This window comes from Anastrepha ludens, chromosome 3, assembly GCF_028408465.1.
Source record: "Anastrepha ludens isolate Willacy chromosome 3, idAnaLude1.1, whole genome shotgun sequence".
In the NCBI taxonomy this organism is placed as follows: domain Eukaryota; kingdom Metazoa; phylum Arthropoda; class Insecta; order Diptera; family Tephritidae; genus Anastrepha; species Anastrepha ludens.
The window spans coordinates 79,104,558-79,123,906 of NC_071499.1; the positions used below are offsets into that span (position 1 = coordinate 79,104,558).

The following is a 19,349-nucleotide window of genomic DNA, read 5'->3' on the forward strand; positions in this document are numbered from 1 at the left end:
CATATACACGTAAGTTGTAAGCTAGTTTTGTAAATTAACTTGTTTGTGCTGCCGGTTACAGGCTCTTGATTTAAATATAATTGAAATAGGGGTGTGTGTGTAATATACTGGTTTATTAACACTATTTCTACCATAGGTGTTAAGAGACACCTTTTAAAATGTTAATTTGAAATTATTTTCTAAGTTTAATAATTTCTTTCCAATTAATGTTTTGACTTTTCATGTAAATATTGTTAAATTTATTTAGCGATATCCTTCAGCTCATCCTGAATCTAAATATATGTATAGTGCCTCAATAAAGAACTCGGACACCCAAGTGATATGGTTTTAATAAAAAAATATATATATATTAAAATGCAAATCTAATGCGTTTACGTGCCCACTTATTTTTGCTCTTCAAACGTATTTTTCAAAACTACAAAAAACGTAAACAAACTTCAACTCATTCGTACGTAGAAAATACAAACATAAAAACTCCATTACAAACATTTATATAAAGTAGAGTTAGGCAAATAATATTTAAGGGGTTATATACAGTTAGAAGGCCGAAAAAAGCGAATTTTCCAGCATTTTTTCTCAGAAAACTTTTAAATTTATTGATCTAAAAATTTGTACACATAAATAAAACAAATACAATCTAACATATTATGTTATTTTTTAACTGTATTTTAAGACTTAGTATAGACGCTCCCACGACAGTCGGTTCTACGTTACCGGAACGACCCGGATTTATATCCGGCTGAGGACTGTCACTTCAGCAGCATTTCCCATATATGTATGGGGAATGTTTATGTTGCTACAACAACAACAACAACAACGCAGTATTAGTAAAAATATTTATATGGAAAGGAGCTACAGTTGATCTCAGGGAGCTCCTCTCGAAAAAGACGTTTTGCGGTGACCACTATATCTCTCCTCTGAAATTTAAAAACCAAACATATTTCGTTAAAGTAATATTAAATCTAAATATTAATCGAAAGAATAAGAAAAATACATTTTTTTGACAAAATGGATTTTTGACCAAAATTTCGGCCTTAAATTGTTTATAAAAAAAAACATATTTATCGGTGAGAAAAAATATTCGATTAATTACTAAGAAGCTCGTGTTAAAATTTGAGACTAATCGTTTTAGCCGTTTTCAAGTAATGTTGGTCACCGACTTTAAAAACACCATTTTGAGAAAAACGCGTTTAAAGTTTGAAAAACACTTTCAAGCTCTCTAAAACACCTTTTCAAATTTGCGTGTAACTTCGAAAACATTCACCGTGACGATATTAAATTTTCTGCGTGGATTATTAAATATGTGTAAATTAAGAAAATGAAATAAAAAAAATCGATTTTTGGAAAATTCTAACTGTATATAACCCCTTAAGAAAAAACAATATAATTATTATTGAGTGGCAAGCCTTTATTTCTTTTCACAGCATTCAGTCTTCTTGGCATGCGCTCGACGAGTTTTTTGCATGTTAAATGATCTTTTTCCCCCACTCTGCTTTAATAGGATCTTTTAGGTCTTTCTAATAACATGCTTTTTCAGATGTTCAATTACATTGATGTCTGGAGATTGTGGAAGTGTTTGAAGTACTTAAGGGCAGTTGTACATAAGCTATAGACGGGCATCAAGTGCCTTATGCTTGGAGTCGTTGTCTTGTTAGTACTGTAAATTGTCCCTTATTCCCAATTTTTCAGCACTTTGGACAGAATTTTCTTTCATAATTGTTAGGTACTGTTTGTGGTTTGTGGTGTTTGCCCTTAATGAAGCACAAATTTCCAGTACCAGTACTAGCACACCCCCATGTTTAACTGTCGGGCGTAAGTTTTTTCCAGTAAATCTTCATTAGGTATTCTCCACTGATATGATTGTCCATCTGACCTAAATATGTTAAACTTGCTTTCATTTGCAAATAAAACGTGTTTCCAGAACTCGAAATCCTTATCCCCATGACGCTTTACAAATTTAATTCTCTTGAGTCGGTTAATCTTCCATTATAATTATTCTTTCGCTTCACTATACGAATACTTTCGGTGTTGAAGTGAATATTAAGGTGTTGGGCGACTTCTGTTGCAAGTTTAGGAGCGCTCAAATTTGGATTTTTCTAAATTCGTTGCACTACCCACCGTTTATCTGTATCCGAAAACAGTTTTGGTCGTCCCGATTTTTTCCTATTTTCCACGGATTTTGTTTCCTTGAAACGTTTTATCACGTCGTATACAGTTGAACGGGATCTATCCACTATTTCTGCGATTTCCCGAACGGTTTTACCCTTTTCATGATGAATTTGAGCCACTGTACATGGTATACCTATTTCTACCATGAGGTGTCTTTTGACACCTTAACGATTTTACAACATTTTCCAAATTTTAAATCATTTTGCACTTAATATCGAAACCATTTCGCAACACCACTTCAATTCGAATTTATATTAGGGCATCCCCATTTCAGATGTAATAGAAAATATGGAAATCCGCGTTATATTCGGTTGTTGTTTGCAATGTTGCACTTTACTGCAGATCATTGTACCACACAGTTTTGGAACTCTGGTATTTACTATTTACTTCGCAGTGGCATCAATTCAAATACATATACACTCGTGTAAAATGTTTTTAAATTGCCATTTGAGTTGAAAAGTAAAAGTGTTTGCAATATGGGTAACTATCTTTATTTTTTAGTTTATTTAATAGGACTATGAATAAGTTCGTGCGGTTTTTTTTCGAAATTTGAAACTTTATTGACGTAAAATGGTTACAAATTTAATATTCAAAATATTGTCCATCGCTTACTACTACTTTTTCCCATCTTTCTGGCAATTCACGGATTCCCTTTGTGAAAAATTCGGTCGGTTTTGCCGCAATCCACGAATCGATCCATTTTTTGACTTCATCGTAATTACGGAAGTGCTGGTCAGCCAGGCCATGTTGCATCGATCGGAAGAGATAGTAATCGGATGGCGCAAGGTCTGGACTATACGGCGGGTGGGGTAGGACATCCCATTTGAGCGTTTCTAAGTATGTTTTGACCACTTGTGCAACATGTGGCCGAGCATTGTCATGTTGCAAAATAACTTTGTCGTGTCTATCGGCGTATTGCGGCCGTTTTTCTCGCAGTGCTCGGCTCAAACGCATCAATTGTCGTCGGTAGACATCCCCCGTAATCGTTTCATTCGGTTTCAGTAGCTCATAATACACAACACCCAGCTGGTCCCACCAGATACACAGCATAACCTTCAGGCCATGAATATTCTGCGCCGACGTCGATGTTGAAGCATGGCCAGGGTATCCATACGTTGCCCGACGTTTTGGATTGTCGTAATGGACCCACTTTTCATCGCCAGTCACAATTCGATGCAAAAAACCCTTTCTTTTGTGCCGTTGAAGCAGTTGTTCGCATGCCATAAAACGGCGTTCAACGTCTCTTGGCTTCAATTCATACGGCACCCAATGGCCTACCTTTCGGATCATTCCCATGGCTTTTAAACGTTTGGAAATGGTTGATTGATCAACTCCCAAAGTTTTTGCAACCTCTTCTTGCGTTTGAGCCGGATCTTGATCGAGCAATTCCTCCAATTCGGTATCCATGAACTTTGGCGGCGCACCCTCGCGTTCTTCGTCTTCCAAGCCAAAATCACCACTTTTAAAGCGTGCAAACCACTTCTGGCACGTTCGCTCAGATAGAGCATGCTCACCATAAACTTCCACCAAGATACGATGACTTTCGGCTGCTTTTTTCTTCATATTAAAATAATGAAGAAGAATTCCCCGCAAAAACACATTATTTGGCACGAAATTCGACATTTTCAAGTGTGGTAAAAATATTGTTGTTTACGCTTCAAATAAAAAACTTATACTGACGTTTGTGCCTTACGACAGTAGCTCTCCAATGAATGTTTGGAAATGTGGATCGATGGAATAATAATCAAGTTACGCCATCTGTTGTAAAACCGCACGAACTTATTCATAGTCCTATTACTATAATTCCTACCTGATTCTAAGGACGCCCAGGAAAAAGAGAATCACTGAGGTATTGCAAGAAATGAATAAGGCAAGTGACGAGTATTCCCAGATTGACGAAGGTTCGCAGTCTGAAAGGGATGAATTGATGAATTTTTCGAAAGTGAGCATGAAATCGCGAATAGTGAATATTAAAATTACTCATCAAACACTGAAAAAGATGACGAAGATATTTTGACTGCAAGTAGAAGACGGGTGTAGAAAAAACAGCGAAGGTTTAAAATCAGCAGATCTCAGCTGTTGCCAAATTTCACCAATTAGATTGTTTCCGTACTCGGAGTGGGCATAGTGAGTGAGCGGTAACGGTTAGTCGCATTATTACTTACCATTACCCACATCGAACTTACGGCTCATATGTTAAAAAAGTCATATTTATATTTTTTTCTTCATACAAAACACATCATGGTTTGACGGCTGAGAATGGCAAACTGTTTTGATATTTCTGTTCAGTAAGGTTTACTCAGGCATCATGAATCGTTGAATGCCAGAACAATGCTTCCGAATTGTGGAAATTGATTTTGAAAAAAAAAGAAAAAAAAATCTGTTTGCGAAGTTCATAGAGTACTGGCGGTATCATCGGTACTTATTTTGTTCGAAATGAGGAAAGAGCTGTTACTACAGTGAATAGCGAGCGCTATCGAACCATCCTGACTAAATTTTTGTTTTTAAAAATTATAGAACTAAACATCGACGACATTTGGCTCCAACAAGATGCCGCATATGCCAAACATCTATCTATAATAATATTTCTGTTTTGAATAATCATTTTAAGTGGTCAGGATCAGAAAAAAACACCCGATATACATTCTGTCAAAAAAGTATCGGGAATTGTTCATTTAAAAAGCGAGCGTTACACATGTGTAAACTCGCAGAGTTTGAGCGTGATCTGACAAAATAAATGTTGATGATTAAACAATTATTTCGTGTTTTATTGAACTTTTTTGACAGACTGTTTATGAAAAAAATATTAGTTCATCTTAATCGAAATAAGATTACTTACTTTACAGTATCTTCAATTCCAGTTTTTATTAAATAAAAGAATTGATTAGCTTTCTGCAGCTTGAAAATGTTAAATTCTATATTTTCGTTGCAACAATTAGTACAAAATCAAATAATTTTTTTGTTTAAAAACAATAAAAATATAAAGTCCGTAGAATGAAATTCTCATAACAAAATCATTTAACTTAATATTTCATAATTTAGCACATGGTAACACATTTACCATATGGTGAGAATACAAAAATTACGCACTGATTGAAAATGAAGAATTCAAGTATATACACATACTTGCATAAACTGTAATTAATATTTTTTTAGTTAGTGATTGTTTTTGTTATTCGTATACCCTTTCATTTACATGTATGTATGTTATGCAGCCATGGGTGAGTCGAAATCTTTCAAATAAAAAGCATTTATAGGCATATGTATGTATAGATATGTGTATTTTTATTGTGGTAAATGTAATGTTAGTACATAGGCGTGGTTTCATATGGAGTAAAACACAAAAAACATATAGTTAAATGAATAATTTCATAAACTTCTCCATACGAGTACAATTGTATAAGTATGTATTAGATATGTGTGTGTGTATGTATACATAACGGTAGAATATCATCAATAATATCGTTTGCTCCTCTTACAAGCATTCCTACTTGATTCACATTTAAAAAAAGGAGTTAAGTTACAGTTTAACTCTAGTACCAACAACAATTGTTCAATAGCAAAAAAATAATTTTTACGCTACAGCGCGAAAATTCACAAAAATGTCAAAAATGTTCACAAAATCGTTAAAGTTTAATTGGTTGCATTTGTTAACAATATTGAAAAATATTTTGCATAACTCTATACGTATGTATGTATGTATTTGTAGTGGTATTAATCAATTAAGAAAAAAATTCGGTTTTAATATACAAAACATACGTCGCTTAAACTACGTACGAGCCAGATCGAACTACAAAATTTTATAGTATATATGATGTACGAATATTTTTATTTTTAATATTTCGAAAACCGATACACAAATTATTACGATTCGCTGTTTTATTTGCAATATTACATATCTTCTCTTTACACGAAGAGAAACAAAAATTCAATGAATGAATTCAATTTTAATCTTTTCCAGTTCTAGGACTGTTTTAATTGTAAACACTTGTGAGAGAAGTTGAACTTGTAATCGTTCACCCTAATGTCCAATACCATTTATTTTTTTTTTTTCTAATTTACAAAATTTAGCAAATAAATCCGCTTGCACAATTGTTTATATGGCAATGAAGGATTAGTATACGTGGATTACTTTTGTTGCTGACCGCAGGTCGAATGATGTCGAAGGTATTGTTTTATTTGATTTGACTCCGATTTTATTGGCAATTGCGGAAGCGACGGTAGATGCTCTGCACATAGATGAAAACGCATTTCCAGTCGGGCCTTTTCATCTCTACCATATCCTCGACATCGAGTAGTGGCGCTATGCCAGCTTTCTCACTGAAATAAAAGGTAACGATAAATTGTTAAATTAATATCTTAATGACCAATTTTTTATTGTTAATACTACAGCCGATATTTAAAAAGGGCAGGGAAAAAATTAAGTATATAGTATTCAAACTCTACAACTCGCCAAAATTTATAATTCCGAACGCACTTTTTTCTCCCTGAGCTTAAACTCACTGGTATTGATCTATTTTTCTTTCTTTCTGAATTTTCATGTCATAAAATAATTTTTGTGCCTATGAATCTGAAGATGCCGACCATCGTAGCCGAATGGGTTGGTGTGTTACTACATTTCGGAAGTGCTCGGGTTCAAAACATCGGGTATGAAACACCAAATGATAGAAGAAGTTGTTTCTACAATAATAGCGGTAGCCAATTTTATATAAATCCAAAGACTTCGTTGCAGTTTCTAGAAATAAACAAGTACTTAGATGAAATGAATGCTAAATCAAAACGGCTGATGCAATACCGAGTTCCTTGAACGAGTTCCTAAGAACGAGTTGTAACTTGATAAAGCTTATATGAGGTGGCGCAAAATTACTCACGCTATTGGAAGAATTGATTGATTAATTTCAAAACCAGATCACGGGCCGGAGGCACCAAGCTAACACAGTTACAAAGTATTTACTTTGGCGAGAAATACCTCAGAACAAGTAAAATATTTAAATATGTATATACATCCCCGAAATTATTGTAAGGGCACGACATATTGACAACATTTGACTATTTATTAGTTTATTTTTCAATTTCCCTTATTTCTGTTTTTATAACATTTAGTTCATTGCATAACAGAAACTATAATAATACAATTTCCAAACTTTGTACAAGGTTTACAAAAATTCGACAAATCTTCATCAAAATTCCCAAATTTTTAGTTAGAATTTTTTTTAATATTTGGATACTCAGTTTTATATATATATGTATATACAATATATATATATAATTGGCGCCTCCACCCTTTCTGGGTGTTTGACCGAGCTCCTCCTCCTATTTGTGGTGTGCGTCTTGATGTTGTTCCACAAATGGAGAGACCTACAGTCTCAAGCCGACTCCGAACGGCAGATATTTTTTACGAGGAGCTTTTTCATGGCTGAAATACACTCGGAGGTTTGACATTGCCTGCCGATGGGCGATCGCTATTAGAATAAAATTTTTCTTAATTTTGGTGTTTCTCAGTTTGATACCCGTGAAAAACATGGATTTCAGTAAAAAAAGTATACCGTCCATGGCCACGTTAATAATGAAATTAAAGACTAAAGCATTCACGTGCGTTCATGGGCGTGCCGGGATATGGCTGTCAAAATCTATACAAATTGCCGTGAAATATGAATGAAATTGCATATGTATCTCACAACAATTACTTAGTTCACGCCGTGAAAACACCGTGCAACGGGCCAGCAACATTTTTTCACACCTATTTAAAGTGCACATGGCATTTAAAATTGAGTGAGAGAGTGAAGTGCCTGAGTTCGAATACTCCGAAGATATGGCATTTTTAAGCGAAAGGTCTTTGTAAAGAGTGTAAGTGTAAGTTCTTTATATATTTTTGGGTCAATATGCATATATAGTTAATTTATTTAAAATACTTTTCTTACTAAAATTTACTAATTACTAATGCTCATAAACTTGACATTTCTTCTTATTTGATAATCAATAATTCTGGCAACATTTCACGGCAAGCCAAATGCATGTTGCTGGCGAAATTTCACGATTGGGAAGTTACTACTACCCTTAAAGGTTAAATTTGTGGTGCCATAACTGTAACCATATAAATCAGCTGTTCGAACCAATTTTATGGTAAAGACTGCATTCGATTAGTGGCTCCATAGCTTAAACAACTGATTGCCGATTTGTTGCATTTATTGGGATTTTACTTTTCGCGGTCACTTCACCTTGCTTCGGTGAGTTTCAATTTGGGCACACCATCATCTTCTGCACTTCGATTGCCTCATTTTGGCAAATAGTGCTCATGTTGCTTTTCTCTATTTTCCACACTTTCAAAATTAACAATTAAATGACTCCATATAGCATGTAAACATCAGCTGTTATGGTTACTGCACCATTAATGGATGACAATAAATATCGTTATGGTAAGGCCCGATTGAAGTTATGGCGTTACGGTATGTCACCTCTAATTTAACCTTAACCCAATCTCCAACAATTCAATTGGGGGTTACGTTCTTTAACTTAACTAGTACATACGCTCGCTTTGAATTTTCGTTCCTTTGCGTATGGAATTTGATTAAACAAAGAAATTAAATTATCGCCAACCAGTCTTACACTAATACACATAAATGAATTTGAAGGCAATTTTAAGCTGGTTAGATTGTGTCTGGGTAAGTGCCTTTACCTGTATCTAGACATTTGTATGTATAAACCAATAAATAATAAAATATTTTCTCCTAATAAAAAATAAAATAAAATAATAATAAATAAATGGGATGATTTTTATTGTTGTTTTTTACTTACTCGGCCACAGTGAAAGCTAATTCAAAATTGTGTCTTCGGCTTTTTGGTGTTAGTTTACTATAATCGAAGGCATCTGGCAAGAAATGATGTATTAGAGCACAAAATGCTAAACCATCTGACCAGCTGGCACTAAAGTTAGTTATTTGGACGTTCTGGAAATAAAATTAGAATTTTTAAATATTTTATAAACTAACGAATTAATAAATAATGAATTTAGTATATTAATTTAAAAAATACAACATTGCAATAAATCAGACGAAGCGTTTTATGCAACAAATAATCAAAACTCTAAATTATATATGGTATAAAACGATTATTATTACAAAAAGTAAAATAGTAGAAATAACAATAAAATAAAAAAAGTAGCACGTAAAGAAAACTAAGTAATATTTGGCACATAAAAAATGTATTATATAACTGCAGGTAAGATAGCATTAGAGCATAGCGAATGTACGAGTATTGGCAATGCCATGCGTGTAAGCGTACGCAGCTTTGCATAAAAATGTGTGTATGTATACAGTCGGTCAAAATAAAGTGCATACTCATGATCAATTCAATTTATAGTTCCTGGTTTGTTGTAGTAAAATGCAACTCTGTCATATACAATCTTATAATGGCATTCCGATGGAAAATTCAAATCAAATTTTATATTCTTAAAGCTAAACATCCCTGTGTGACTAGTTTCAGATAAAATTACTACCCTCATATTGACAAAAATTAATTATTGTATTTCACATTTAATTTTCGTAGTTTTATTTTGTGAGCTCAAAACCGATATAACAATAACACAAAAAAAATCTGAATTAGAAGTCATCTTCATAAATTCAAAAAAAGGTAGCTTGCGTATAATTAAAAAAAAGTATTAATATTTTATTATATTTGTAAATTTTTGGCTTAGCAGATGTTTGGGGCATACAAATTTGGTTATATATATATATATATAATTGGCGCGTACATCCGTTTTGAGTAATTGGCCGAGCTCCTCCTCTTATGATATTTGTGGAATGTGGATGTTATTCCACAAATGGAGGGTCCTACAGTTTCAAGCCGACTCCGAAAGGCAGATAATGGCAGAAATGCACTCGGAGGTATGCCATTGCCTGCTGAGGGGTGACCGCCATTAGAAAAAAGCTTTTTCTTCTTTTTGGTCTTTCACCGAAATTTGAACCTACGTTCTCTCTGAATTCCGAATGGTAGTCACGCACCAAACCATTCGGCTACGGCGGCCGCCGTTGGTTGCAAATTTGGTTGCATATACAAAATTATATTCTCCAGAGCTTGAAAAATACCTTTTTATTGATCGAGATTGTCAGGGTTTTGGATATCTATTTCTACTACACCCAAATATAAAATTATATATAGCTATTTTTTGCCGAAATTAACACCTTTTCAGATCAAATTGGTTTCCTACACAAGAATTTTCAATTTCTTTTCATTTCAACCTAGTCCCTACACTTTTTGATGAATAGTTAAAGTAATGCTAACCGATAAATGGCAGTGGCAGAGCCCATAAAAAGTGAACTGAATTTCGCAAAAAGCTGGATTAATTAAAATGTTTCGTTACGCACAAAGCAATAAATATTAATTAAGTCGAAGGTGAAACGTTTTTTTGCCAAGAAGTGCTCTGAAATCTGTGCAACAAATAGAAACGGCAAATTTTGTTTATTGTTGGACAGATCCATATGTGAGTTAGAGATTCAAAAAGACGTGTCACATGAGTACTTCCAGAGACTGGGATTAAAAAGTATTTTTTTTTTGGCTTACTTATCATTTTCTCTATGCATAAATATTAACACTAAATTCATGTTTATGTTCAATAAATTTACTCTTTTGCATAAGAAAAGTGGAATCTTTTTAAAATCAAAATTAAATGAGTACCAAATGCTATTACAAAAAATACTAGTATGTGCATGTACATTTTTCTTTCAGATTTATTTTTGAATAACATTTTTTCTAAATAAAAAATAAATAATTTTGAGTAATGGAAATCTTTATTTTGAATTTTAACGCGCTTCATTACTTGCCTCTTTCTATACTTGAGCTGTCTAGTTGAAAAGTGTCAAATATGATTGACGTGTGACACCATTTACAAAAATTATATATATTTCGATAAGGTGATTCATTTTGCGCCACATTGTACATTTTGTATGTATGGAGTGAAATACAGACGCAATGCGTATTCATTGAACAGCTTGACAAAATCGACATAAGATACTGGTAAGCATTGAAATGTTTACATAACTCTTATTACCGTTTTCTCATTTAACTAGTGTAAAGTGAATTTTTCCCAACAACTATTTCTAACATTAAAGTTTTCTTTATAACTCTGTTCAATTTCTTAACTGCCTGACATAGGCAATGTTGCCAGTTCCGAAATCACTTCAAAGGTGGAGTAAGAATCCACATTTTGTTAAACTATGCTGGTAACGCCGTTGAACAAAACTAGGCTAATCATTATTTTTACCACCTCAAGTCCTTCCATTTCACATCACTTTAAATCTAAGAAATTTCTGATAACAAGAAAATTTGTTTATCGGCCTTGAAAAACGAACTTTAATGTTTGAGGTTAGTTGAAAAAACAGTTGTCATTTTTCTGTCACTGGAATTACTACACGGAACTATTTCTGTTATTTTTGGTTTTTTTGCAAACGTCAACATTTTAGCTTATTCTGCACTTTATTTTATTCGATAATGTACATAAGTTAAAGTATAAGAAAATCTGGGAAGCAGGAAAATTTTCTCTTCGAGAGGAAAGTAAGCAAATAACCAAAATAACCAACAAGCTTATAACCAAATTTCATCAATCCATATAAAAATAAAGTATTTTTAAGCAAAACGTATTAAAAACTCCAACTAGCCGTTACTTAATACGTTTAATTTTTTTTTTTTGCTCGGGAGTAACAATAATTTGCTAAATTTTATACCTTGCATCAGAAATAAAAATCCCTTTACTCAGTGATACAAAAACTCATTTGGTCAGTAATACAACTTTTTTCAGCTTTATTTTTTATTTATTTATAAAATTTATTTATTTATTATATTGTTTGTTCATAAATGAATAACAACTTTTTTTATTAAAAATAAATTTAAAAATAAATTTTAAAATATTTCTTATTAAAGAATAAATAAAAAATAGTTTATGAAATTTATTGTATTTTTTTTTTGATTTTGTGCAAAGTAAAAAACGCATTAACTAAAAGTCTATAACGAGTTGTATTTTTGATATATGAGTTTTATTTCAATATATAATTTTTATTGTTGAATTAAAATCTTACACTGTGCTACAAAGTAGGACGAAAAAACGAAAAGAAACTGATAAATCGTGAACTCGCATAGAATTTCCTCTGAAGTTTTTCGAGAAATTCTTTTGTGGAGTCGGCCATCACTATTTTAATATTTTTCAGATCTTTTAGAAAGAAAGGTCAAATGTTGGGTTAAAATGTTCCCCAAAAATTTGCGCCATTAAATTTTACTATAGGCACTTAAAAACAATATTAATGGTAAATATATATGTATAAAAGTTTGCTAGCGAGATATGTCTACTGTAAAAAATATTATGACCACATTTCGGTATCTTTTGACGATTTGTTTAAGTTTAAATGTTAGTTCAGAAGAACATTACCACTCAAAACCCAGATAACTCCAAGATCAACTTCTTGTTTAGCCGTTTGCTAAACTTAGTCCCGATGAAATATTGTACAATTGTTTGGTAACTGAACGTCAATACTTTGTGTTCTCTGTTCGTCTTTGGAATAATTTACAAAAAATAAAAAAAATAATATTTAAAACAGAACTTTCGCTTTAGACATGAATTGCTTCGTTGCTTCGTTGCTTTGCCGAATATTGCTGAATGTACTCAAATAATTTCACATTCTATCATTAATCATTAATTACAATTAATCCCTACTACTACCAATACTATTATTTTTTTACCTTTTTTTAATACCTTCTACAACTTCAACTTTTTTACTACTAACTATGTAGGTATAATTGTAATTCTATTGTTTTTTTCTGATCTAAGACTTAAATACTTATGTAAGCTATTCCTAAGGGCGATCAATGCAAAAATAACCTATGGTTGTAGGTTTCACTTAAATAAAATAAAAAAAGTAAAAAAATAGTAGTTTTTTGCAAATAATTTAGTTCAACTTGAGACCAAATTAGGAAAAATTTAATGCACGGTAAAAAACATTGTGACGTTTAGCGACAAAACAGCGGGTGGTCCAATATTTTTTGCAAATATGTAATTTAGTTCAACTTGAGACCAAATTAGGAAAAATTATTATAAAAAACATTGTGACGTTTAGCGACAAAACAGCAGGTGGTCCAATATTTTTCAGCGCTTCATCTTTCGTAATTGATGTAACGCATTCTTGTAATGTTTGGCTAATGCACAGTATTTTAAAGTGTTAATAATTTTGATGTTACTTTTAGTCATCGCAGTCCCTGGGTGTAACGAAACAATTAAACTATATTGTGTTTTTAGATTCTTAAGGTGTATTTTTTAAAATGGAAACTCAATGCCATTCTAATGAATGAAGAATTTCTACCACTATTGTTATATAAAAATTACTACTTTCTTCAAGGCGGATTCATTAAAGGTCGAACTAGACCAGTAACAACGTTTTGTACATTGAAATATAACGGCATAAGAAAATCGAAAAGAAATGGACGAACCATGTTGCAGAGTCGACATGAAGTAGGAGCTAGAAGCATACGACGATAGTGCGAATGGAACGACTTTTCGCCATTTCATTTTATGCTGACATCTGAATAGATACGGTGAAAGAAAAAAAAACCAGCTGGTTTACCCATACCCCCTTTAATAAATTCGCTTTGACTTTTTTTAATATATAAAATATCCGTTCATGTCATCAAAATCGCTTTTATTTTGCATACTTCTTATATCTTAATTATATTGTACTATACTTCAATATATTAAAGATTCCAAAGATTTAGTTGAACTTTTTGACACTCGTTATTCATTCAGTCTCCTTCATTTAATTGGGCCTCTTTTGCAATAAGGAAAAGTTAACTTTTGGCTTTAAAAATGTTTTTTTCATATTTTTTTTTTAATTCTCAGTATTTAGCTAATGAAAGGCAAGGATATAGCGGGGTCAGTCTGTATATACTATATACTACATATACATACTTACAAACTACTATGCACAGCAAATTTACTGTTTAATTTGTTAAGTCGTCTTCAGTAAAAAATTTAAGTGTTACAAATTACAAAATGGTTTTTTCTAACTTGTAAGCTTTTATTTGAAGCGTTTGTTAGTTGTTTTCCGTCTATTTTAGAAATTCATATGCTTCGCCTTCAGCGCAATTTTGCTAGTAGTACTTAGTAGAACGTAAAGCGATAAACAGATTTGCTGTAATTTGCTTATTGGTAGGTATGATAGATTTTTATTCTTTTTTTTTTTTTTTTTTTATTAAAAAAGATACCTCATATTCCTGTGTTTTCGATTGGCACCACTGCAGAAGTTGTTCCTTAACAGTGGCGGCGCGTGCATTTAATGCCGGATCAGTAAATTGGAATATACGTGCAGAACCAGAAGGTGAGGCTGTGCCCCCGGGAGTGGTGGGTGTTGATGGTGATCTGAACAAAGGGGTTTATCGTTTTTAAGCAAAGTTTTTGTGGCAATTGAAAATTTGAAAAATTAGTTCTACGAGTGATTTCTCTTCGATTAATAAATTTCAGAATAGAGGAATCTGAAGTAAACACTTAACTGGTTTAATGTTTTCTTTGCTTTTTGTGTAGAGAATTAAACTACGAAGTTTGTAGAGTTCTAAAGTTGTAATTAATAGTTCGTTTTGTTGTTTTTTATTTTGTCTAAAAGTTGATATTAAACATTAAGAAGACTATTGTTCTTCGAGAAAGGTTGTTGGTATAAAAAAAGTAATTAGATTGTAGTAAATATCATGTCCTCTGGCACTATTTTAAAACATTATATCTTGTTGTAAGTAGTTACTAGTACTGCTATAAATTGTGTATAATTGTTTGTTTTTAGGAAAAACCAACACCTTCTTGTTTAAGTTATTATTAAATATAAAATAAAATCAACATAGAATAATATAGTTAAGGTTACAAATTCTCCCCCATCACCAAACGCTCGTTTAAAGTTTTACATAAAATGATAATAAGATAGTATGCAGTGCACTCGCGATAACATTAACTAGGCATTAAGGAAACACCGTCTAACGCGAACGCTAATATTTCATATTGACTACCCTCTTAGGCGAATGAGCTTAGAAAACTACGCAACGTAAAAAATTTCTAAATCATATTTTCCACCAAGGCGAATCTATTAGATTTGATTAGATTTTTTTCTTTCGCCGTGTCCATGTGGCTGTCAGCTCGGAATAAAACAAGGCAAATTCATTATTTGTTTTCTACTTTGCCAATACTTCACTTTGGCAAGCAAACGTACAAAACATTGTTGTTGGTCTAATGCCACCACCTTGAATAAATGCGCCTTGGTTGCCACTCAAAAATATTTCTGTTTACCAAAGTAGATCAAAACCTATCAAAATTAGGAAAAGTTTCAAGATTTTAGCTAGCAAGCACTTAAAATTTAAATTTAAATTGTTGGATTAAAGAAAGTCCGAAAATTACATGTACGTGAACTAAGTTCTGCGCACTATTAAAACAAGCACTTTGTTTTAATGTGATCGATACATTTATAGCTCTTTATTGGGTGTTTGGCCGAGCTCGTTCTCCTTTTTGTGGTGTGCGTCTTGATGTTATTCCACACGTGAAGTGATCTACAGTTTTAAATCGACTCCGAACAGCAAATACTTTTTTTATGAGGAGCTTTTTCATGGTTGAAATACACTCGAAGGTTTGCCATTGCCTGCCGAGAGGCGGCCGCTATTACAAAACCACTTTTTCTATCATTTGGTGTCTCATGTACGGAAAATCGAACATGTGCACTTCCGATTGGTAATCACAAACCAACTCATTCGGATTGGTCGAGCTTCTTATCCAAATTGGGGTATATTTCTTCATATTGTCTTACAAAAAGAGGGTACCTATAGCTCTATGCCGCCTCCGGTCGTCAAATGATTTTTACGAGAAACTTTTTCACGGAGTTTTGCAATTATTTGCATTTTGCCGAGAGGCGACCGCTATTAGAAAAAACTTCTTATAATTTCATGATTAATTTCCCTAGTGGTTTTTGAACACGGAAACTATCGAATGGTGTTCACGCACAAGCTCATATGCGAAAGCTCAACATCTTTCCATTGAAAATTATATCGTATATCCGCGTAGCCTAAAAGCTCAAAAACAGCAGCCTGATTAAAGACATATTTTTTACGTTGCATTACTTTTTATATCGACGAATTTCGCGAGTTCAGGAAATCTTTAAACTCAATGCAGCTTTTAAAAATTTCAATTGTCTTAATGGTTATAAATTTGCTAAATCTGAATCAATGATTTCTGGTATTTTTCAATATTTATTTTTTCAATTAAACCGCATTATAGATGTTCTTTTGCGATGTTTGCTAAAATATTATTTACCAATAAATAAAAGCTGTTTGTAATCATAAAAGAATTTTTTCATTGCAAAAGTTGTAAAAGCCTGATGTAAAGGACAAGAACAACCGCAAACTTGAGCTGTCTTGTTTTCAATTAGTACACAGTATCGCGAATACACTGTAAAATAAATATATTAAGTAAATGACTATTACTCTGGAATTGCAATATTGCTTATGGCATGTTCACAAAAAATGAAAAACAATTAGAGGCCGAACAGTCCACACAGTTGATTTATGTACATATGTATGTACATAAGTATTCTCCTATTTTGAAAATCGTGTAAAAGAACTTTCACAAAACAAGCGCTGGAAGTTGTAAGTACTCCACAGAAAGCGAGCTCCTAAACATGTATAGCGAAACATGGTTTCTAAGAGTAATCCTATGTAGACTTGTACTTGGTACAAATAATTGGTTTTGCTCCAGCCCATTCCATATTTGTGGTGGTAGGCCTAGTAGATTAGATCAGTGAAGCAACTTTTAGTGCATAAACTTCCTATCAGAAAAGTAGGCAATGGATTGACTAACCTTTCAAAAGTGTATTAAGATAAACTCTGGCATTAACCTATTGCCCAACCTTTATATGAAGCTGGCACCTTTCAAGAGCTTTTAAGTGAGAAAAAATCCTCAAGCGAAACCAAAATGTCATCTGCTACCGTATTCAGCCCCAGAAATTACTTCAAGTCATATAAACGAAATTGAACAACTGGTATACGCTCTCGAACAGAACAATGATCAACAAGCGTCCGCTCTCGCCACCAAGACACTTTCATTTATTGGTCTAGAAGTATCAAGGATAAAGTTTTGGCATTGAGGAACGCCTTCTGACTGACAGCTTTGTATCGAGGTTACATGAAAATTCAATTCTATGTATTGGGGTTTTTTAAGAGCTTGAGAACTTAAAATGATAATACAAAACATAAATATTGTTGGAATGAATATTTTTTTGTTTAAATTTGGGCGCTAATTTCATGGCATTTATTTCTTGAATATGATAACCGGCATATGTTTACCGTGGCTACGGGTTTACATGGTCCATTGGATCAGTGCAATTTTTTGTTCCTTTTTCCAATAAATAAAAATGGTGGTTTGAATATTGCCATGAATGGATTGTTAAGCGCACTGTATGGAAAGTTGCGCCGACTTGTTGGAACCAAATGTTGTCGATGTTTACGTGATTCATCAGCTCCTTTCTCATTTCAAAAGAAAAAAGGACCGACGAGGCCGTCATTGCCCTATGAACTTCGCGAAGAGATTTTTTTTTTTCAAAGTAAATTTCTACAATTTGGAAGCTTTGTTCTGGCGTTAAACGATTCATGATGACTTGTCAACGAAAATGCCTTACTGAACAGAAATGCCAACACAGTTTGCTATTCTCAGCTGTCAAACAATAATTATCTATATCGATAGTTCTCATGCAGCTAAAAAACACCCTATACTTTTGTTTCAAGATCATGCGGTATGTGGAGGGGCTCTTCTCACAGAAATCTGCTGTTTCCAGGTTAAACTCTCAACATGTTGAAGAGTTACCTGGGGAATTGGTTTTGTGATGCTACTAAATGCAAATTGATAAAAACTGATCTAAAAAAATTTGTAAAGAAAGCCTTGCATCACAATTTACAACCTGAAAGTTTTGCACCAAAATATTTAGCGGCTGGATTAACGCCGGTTTCCAGCTTAAAACTCTAATAGCGACATATTTAAAAAACGCATTGGTCGTAGAAAATTTTTTGCAGGGTAATTACAAAATAATTATCTAGTAGAATGATAACTTTCTTTGTGCAGCTCTGTTCTATTTGTTTTTGTTCAGTCAAGAGTTAAAGATAAACAAAAATTAATGTCTGTAAAATCTGGTAAAGGGATGCATACATATGAATAAAACTCAAATTGACGGCTGACTGTCAAAGTTGTATTTGATCTGATTGTGCAATCTGGTTGCGGTAATCCTTTATATGTGAACATAATTAAAGTTAAATTCAGATGTTAAGGTTTTTTTTTTTGATTGTTGCAATTCCAGAGCTCACTAAGAATATGTATACCAACTCTAATATGAGTGTAATCGTAAATAAATGTATGTATGTATGTACTTATAAAAAAAATATTATTTTCTTACTTTGATTGTTGAGAGCTTTGTTTGTCCAACTGACGGAACTTTGCAAACGGTGAAACTGGCTTCGTTGCAGAGCTTCCAGCGCCAGATACAGTGCGTGTTGTAACTGTAAGTAACAAAAAAAGAATATTTCAATTTTTAAAATTTCATAGTTTCCAAAATATTTACCTTTAGTTGTGGTTGTCACAACGGCGCCATCTTTTTCCTTTGTTTCCGTTTTCTCAGTGGTCGATGTAGCTTGTTGCTCTGTATAGGTGGGTATGTGAAGAAATTATATTTGTGTGTGTTTTCATATTTATGTTTTTTGTATTGTGACGATTTGAAGCATTTGTAAAGCACAAAAATACCAAAAATATAAAAAAAGAGAACAAAAATATGAAGCATGCGTTAATCAAAATAACTTAATTTATAAAACACATATTTGTTTACAATAAATTAAATCTCGAAAAGTGGTTTACACTTGCTCATATTAGTTGCACATACATATGTATAAAAAATTATATAAAATAGTGAGTGCAAAGTTTATTTGCAATTTTTTATTTTATATTAATTTTTATACAAGCATGTATGTGAATCAGGCAAATGTATGCTACGCATTTTTTAGTATTTAATATTTATAAAATACAAAAGCCGATTTAAAGCAACTAATTTTTTTTAAACTACACTAATTAAAACATACTTCTTACTAGACAAGAAAGGGTTAGTTTTACATTTTTCTATATGGACGGGCACTCC

General features: G+C 32.7%; 1 protein-coding gene across 3 annotated transcripts in view; it reads right to left on the reverse strand.

Annotated features, from left to right (window-relative positions):
- Positions 1-6,206: 6,206 nt before the first annotated feature.
- The window catches only part of LOC128858259 (mucin-2), a 131,308-nt gene continuing 118,165 nt past the window's right edge, over positions 6,207-19,349 (reverse strand). For 2 of the 3 annotated variants that reach the window (XM_054094387.1, XM_054094385.1), the window contains 5 exons: positions 18,783-18,860; positions 18,618-18,720; positions 14,413-14,566; positions 8,965-9,116; positions 6,207-6,489 (listed from right to left, as the gene is read on the reverse strand). In XM_054094387.1, coding sequence (XP_053950362.1) covers positions 6,366-6,489; positions 8,965-9,116; positions 14,413-14,566; positions 18,618-18,720; positions 18,783-18,860 — 611 coding nt within the window. In that variant the 3' untranslated portion in view covers positions 6,207-6,365. Of the gene's footprint in view, positions 6,490-8,964; positions 9,117-14,412; positions 14,567-18,617; positions 18,721-18,782; positions 18,861-19,349 lie in introns of those variants that run through there. The other variant, XM_054094386.1, reaches the window with a different exon arrangement.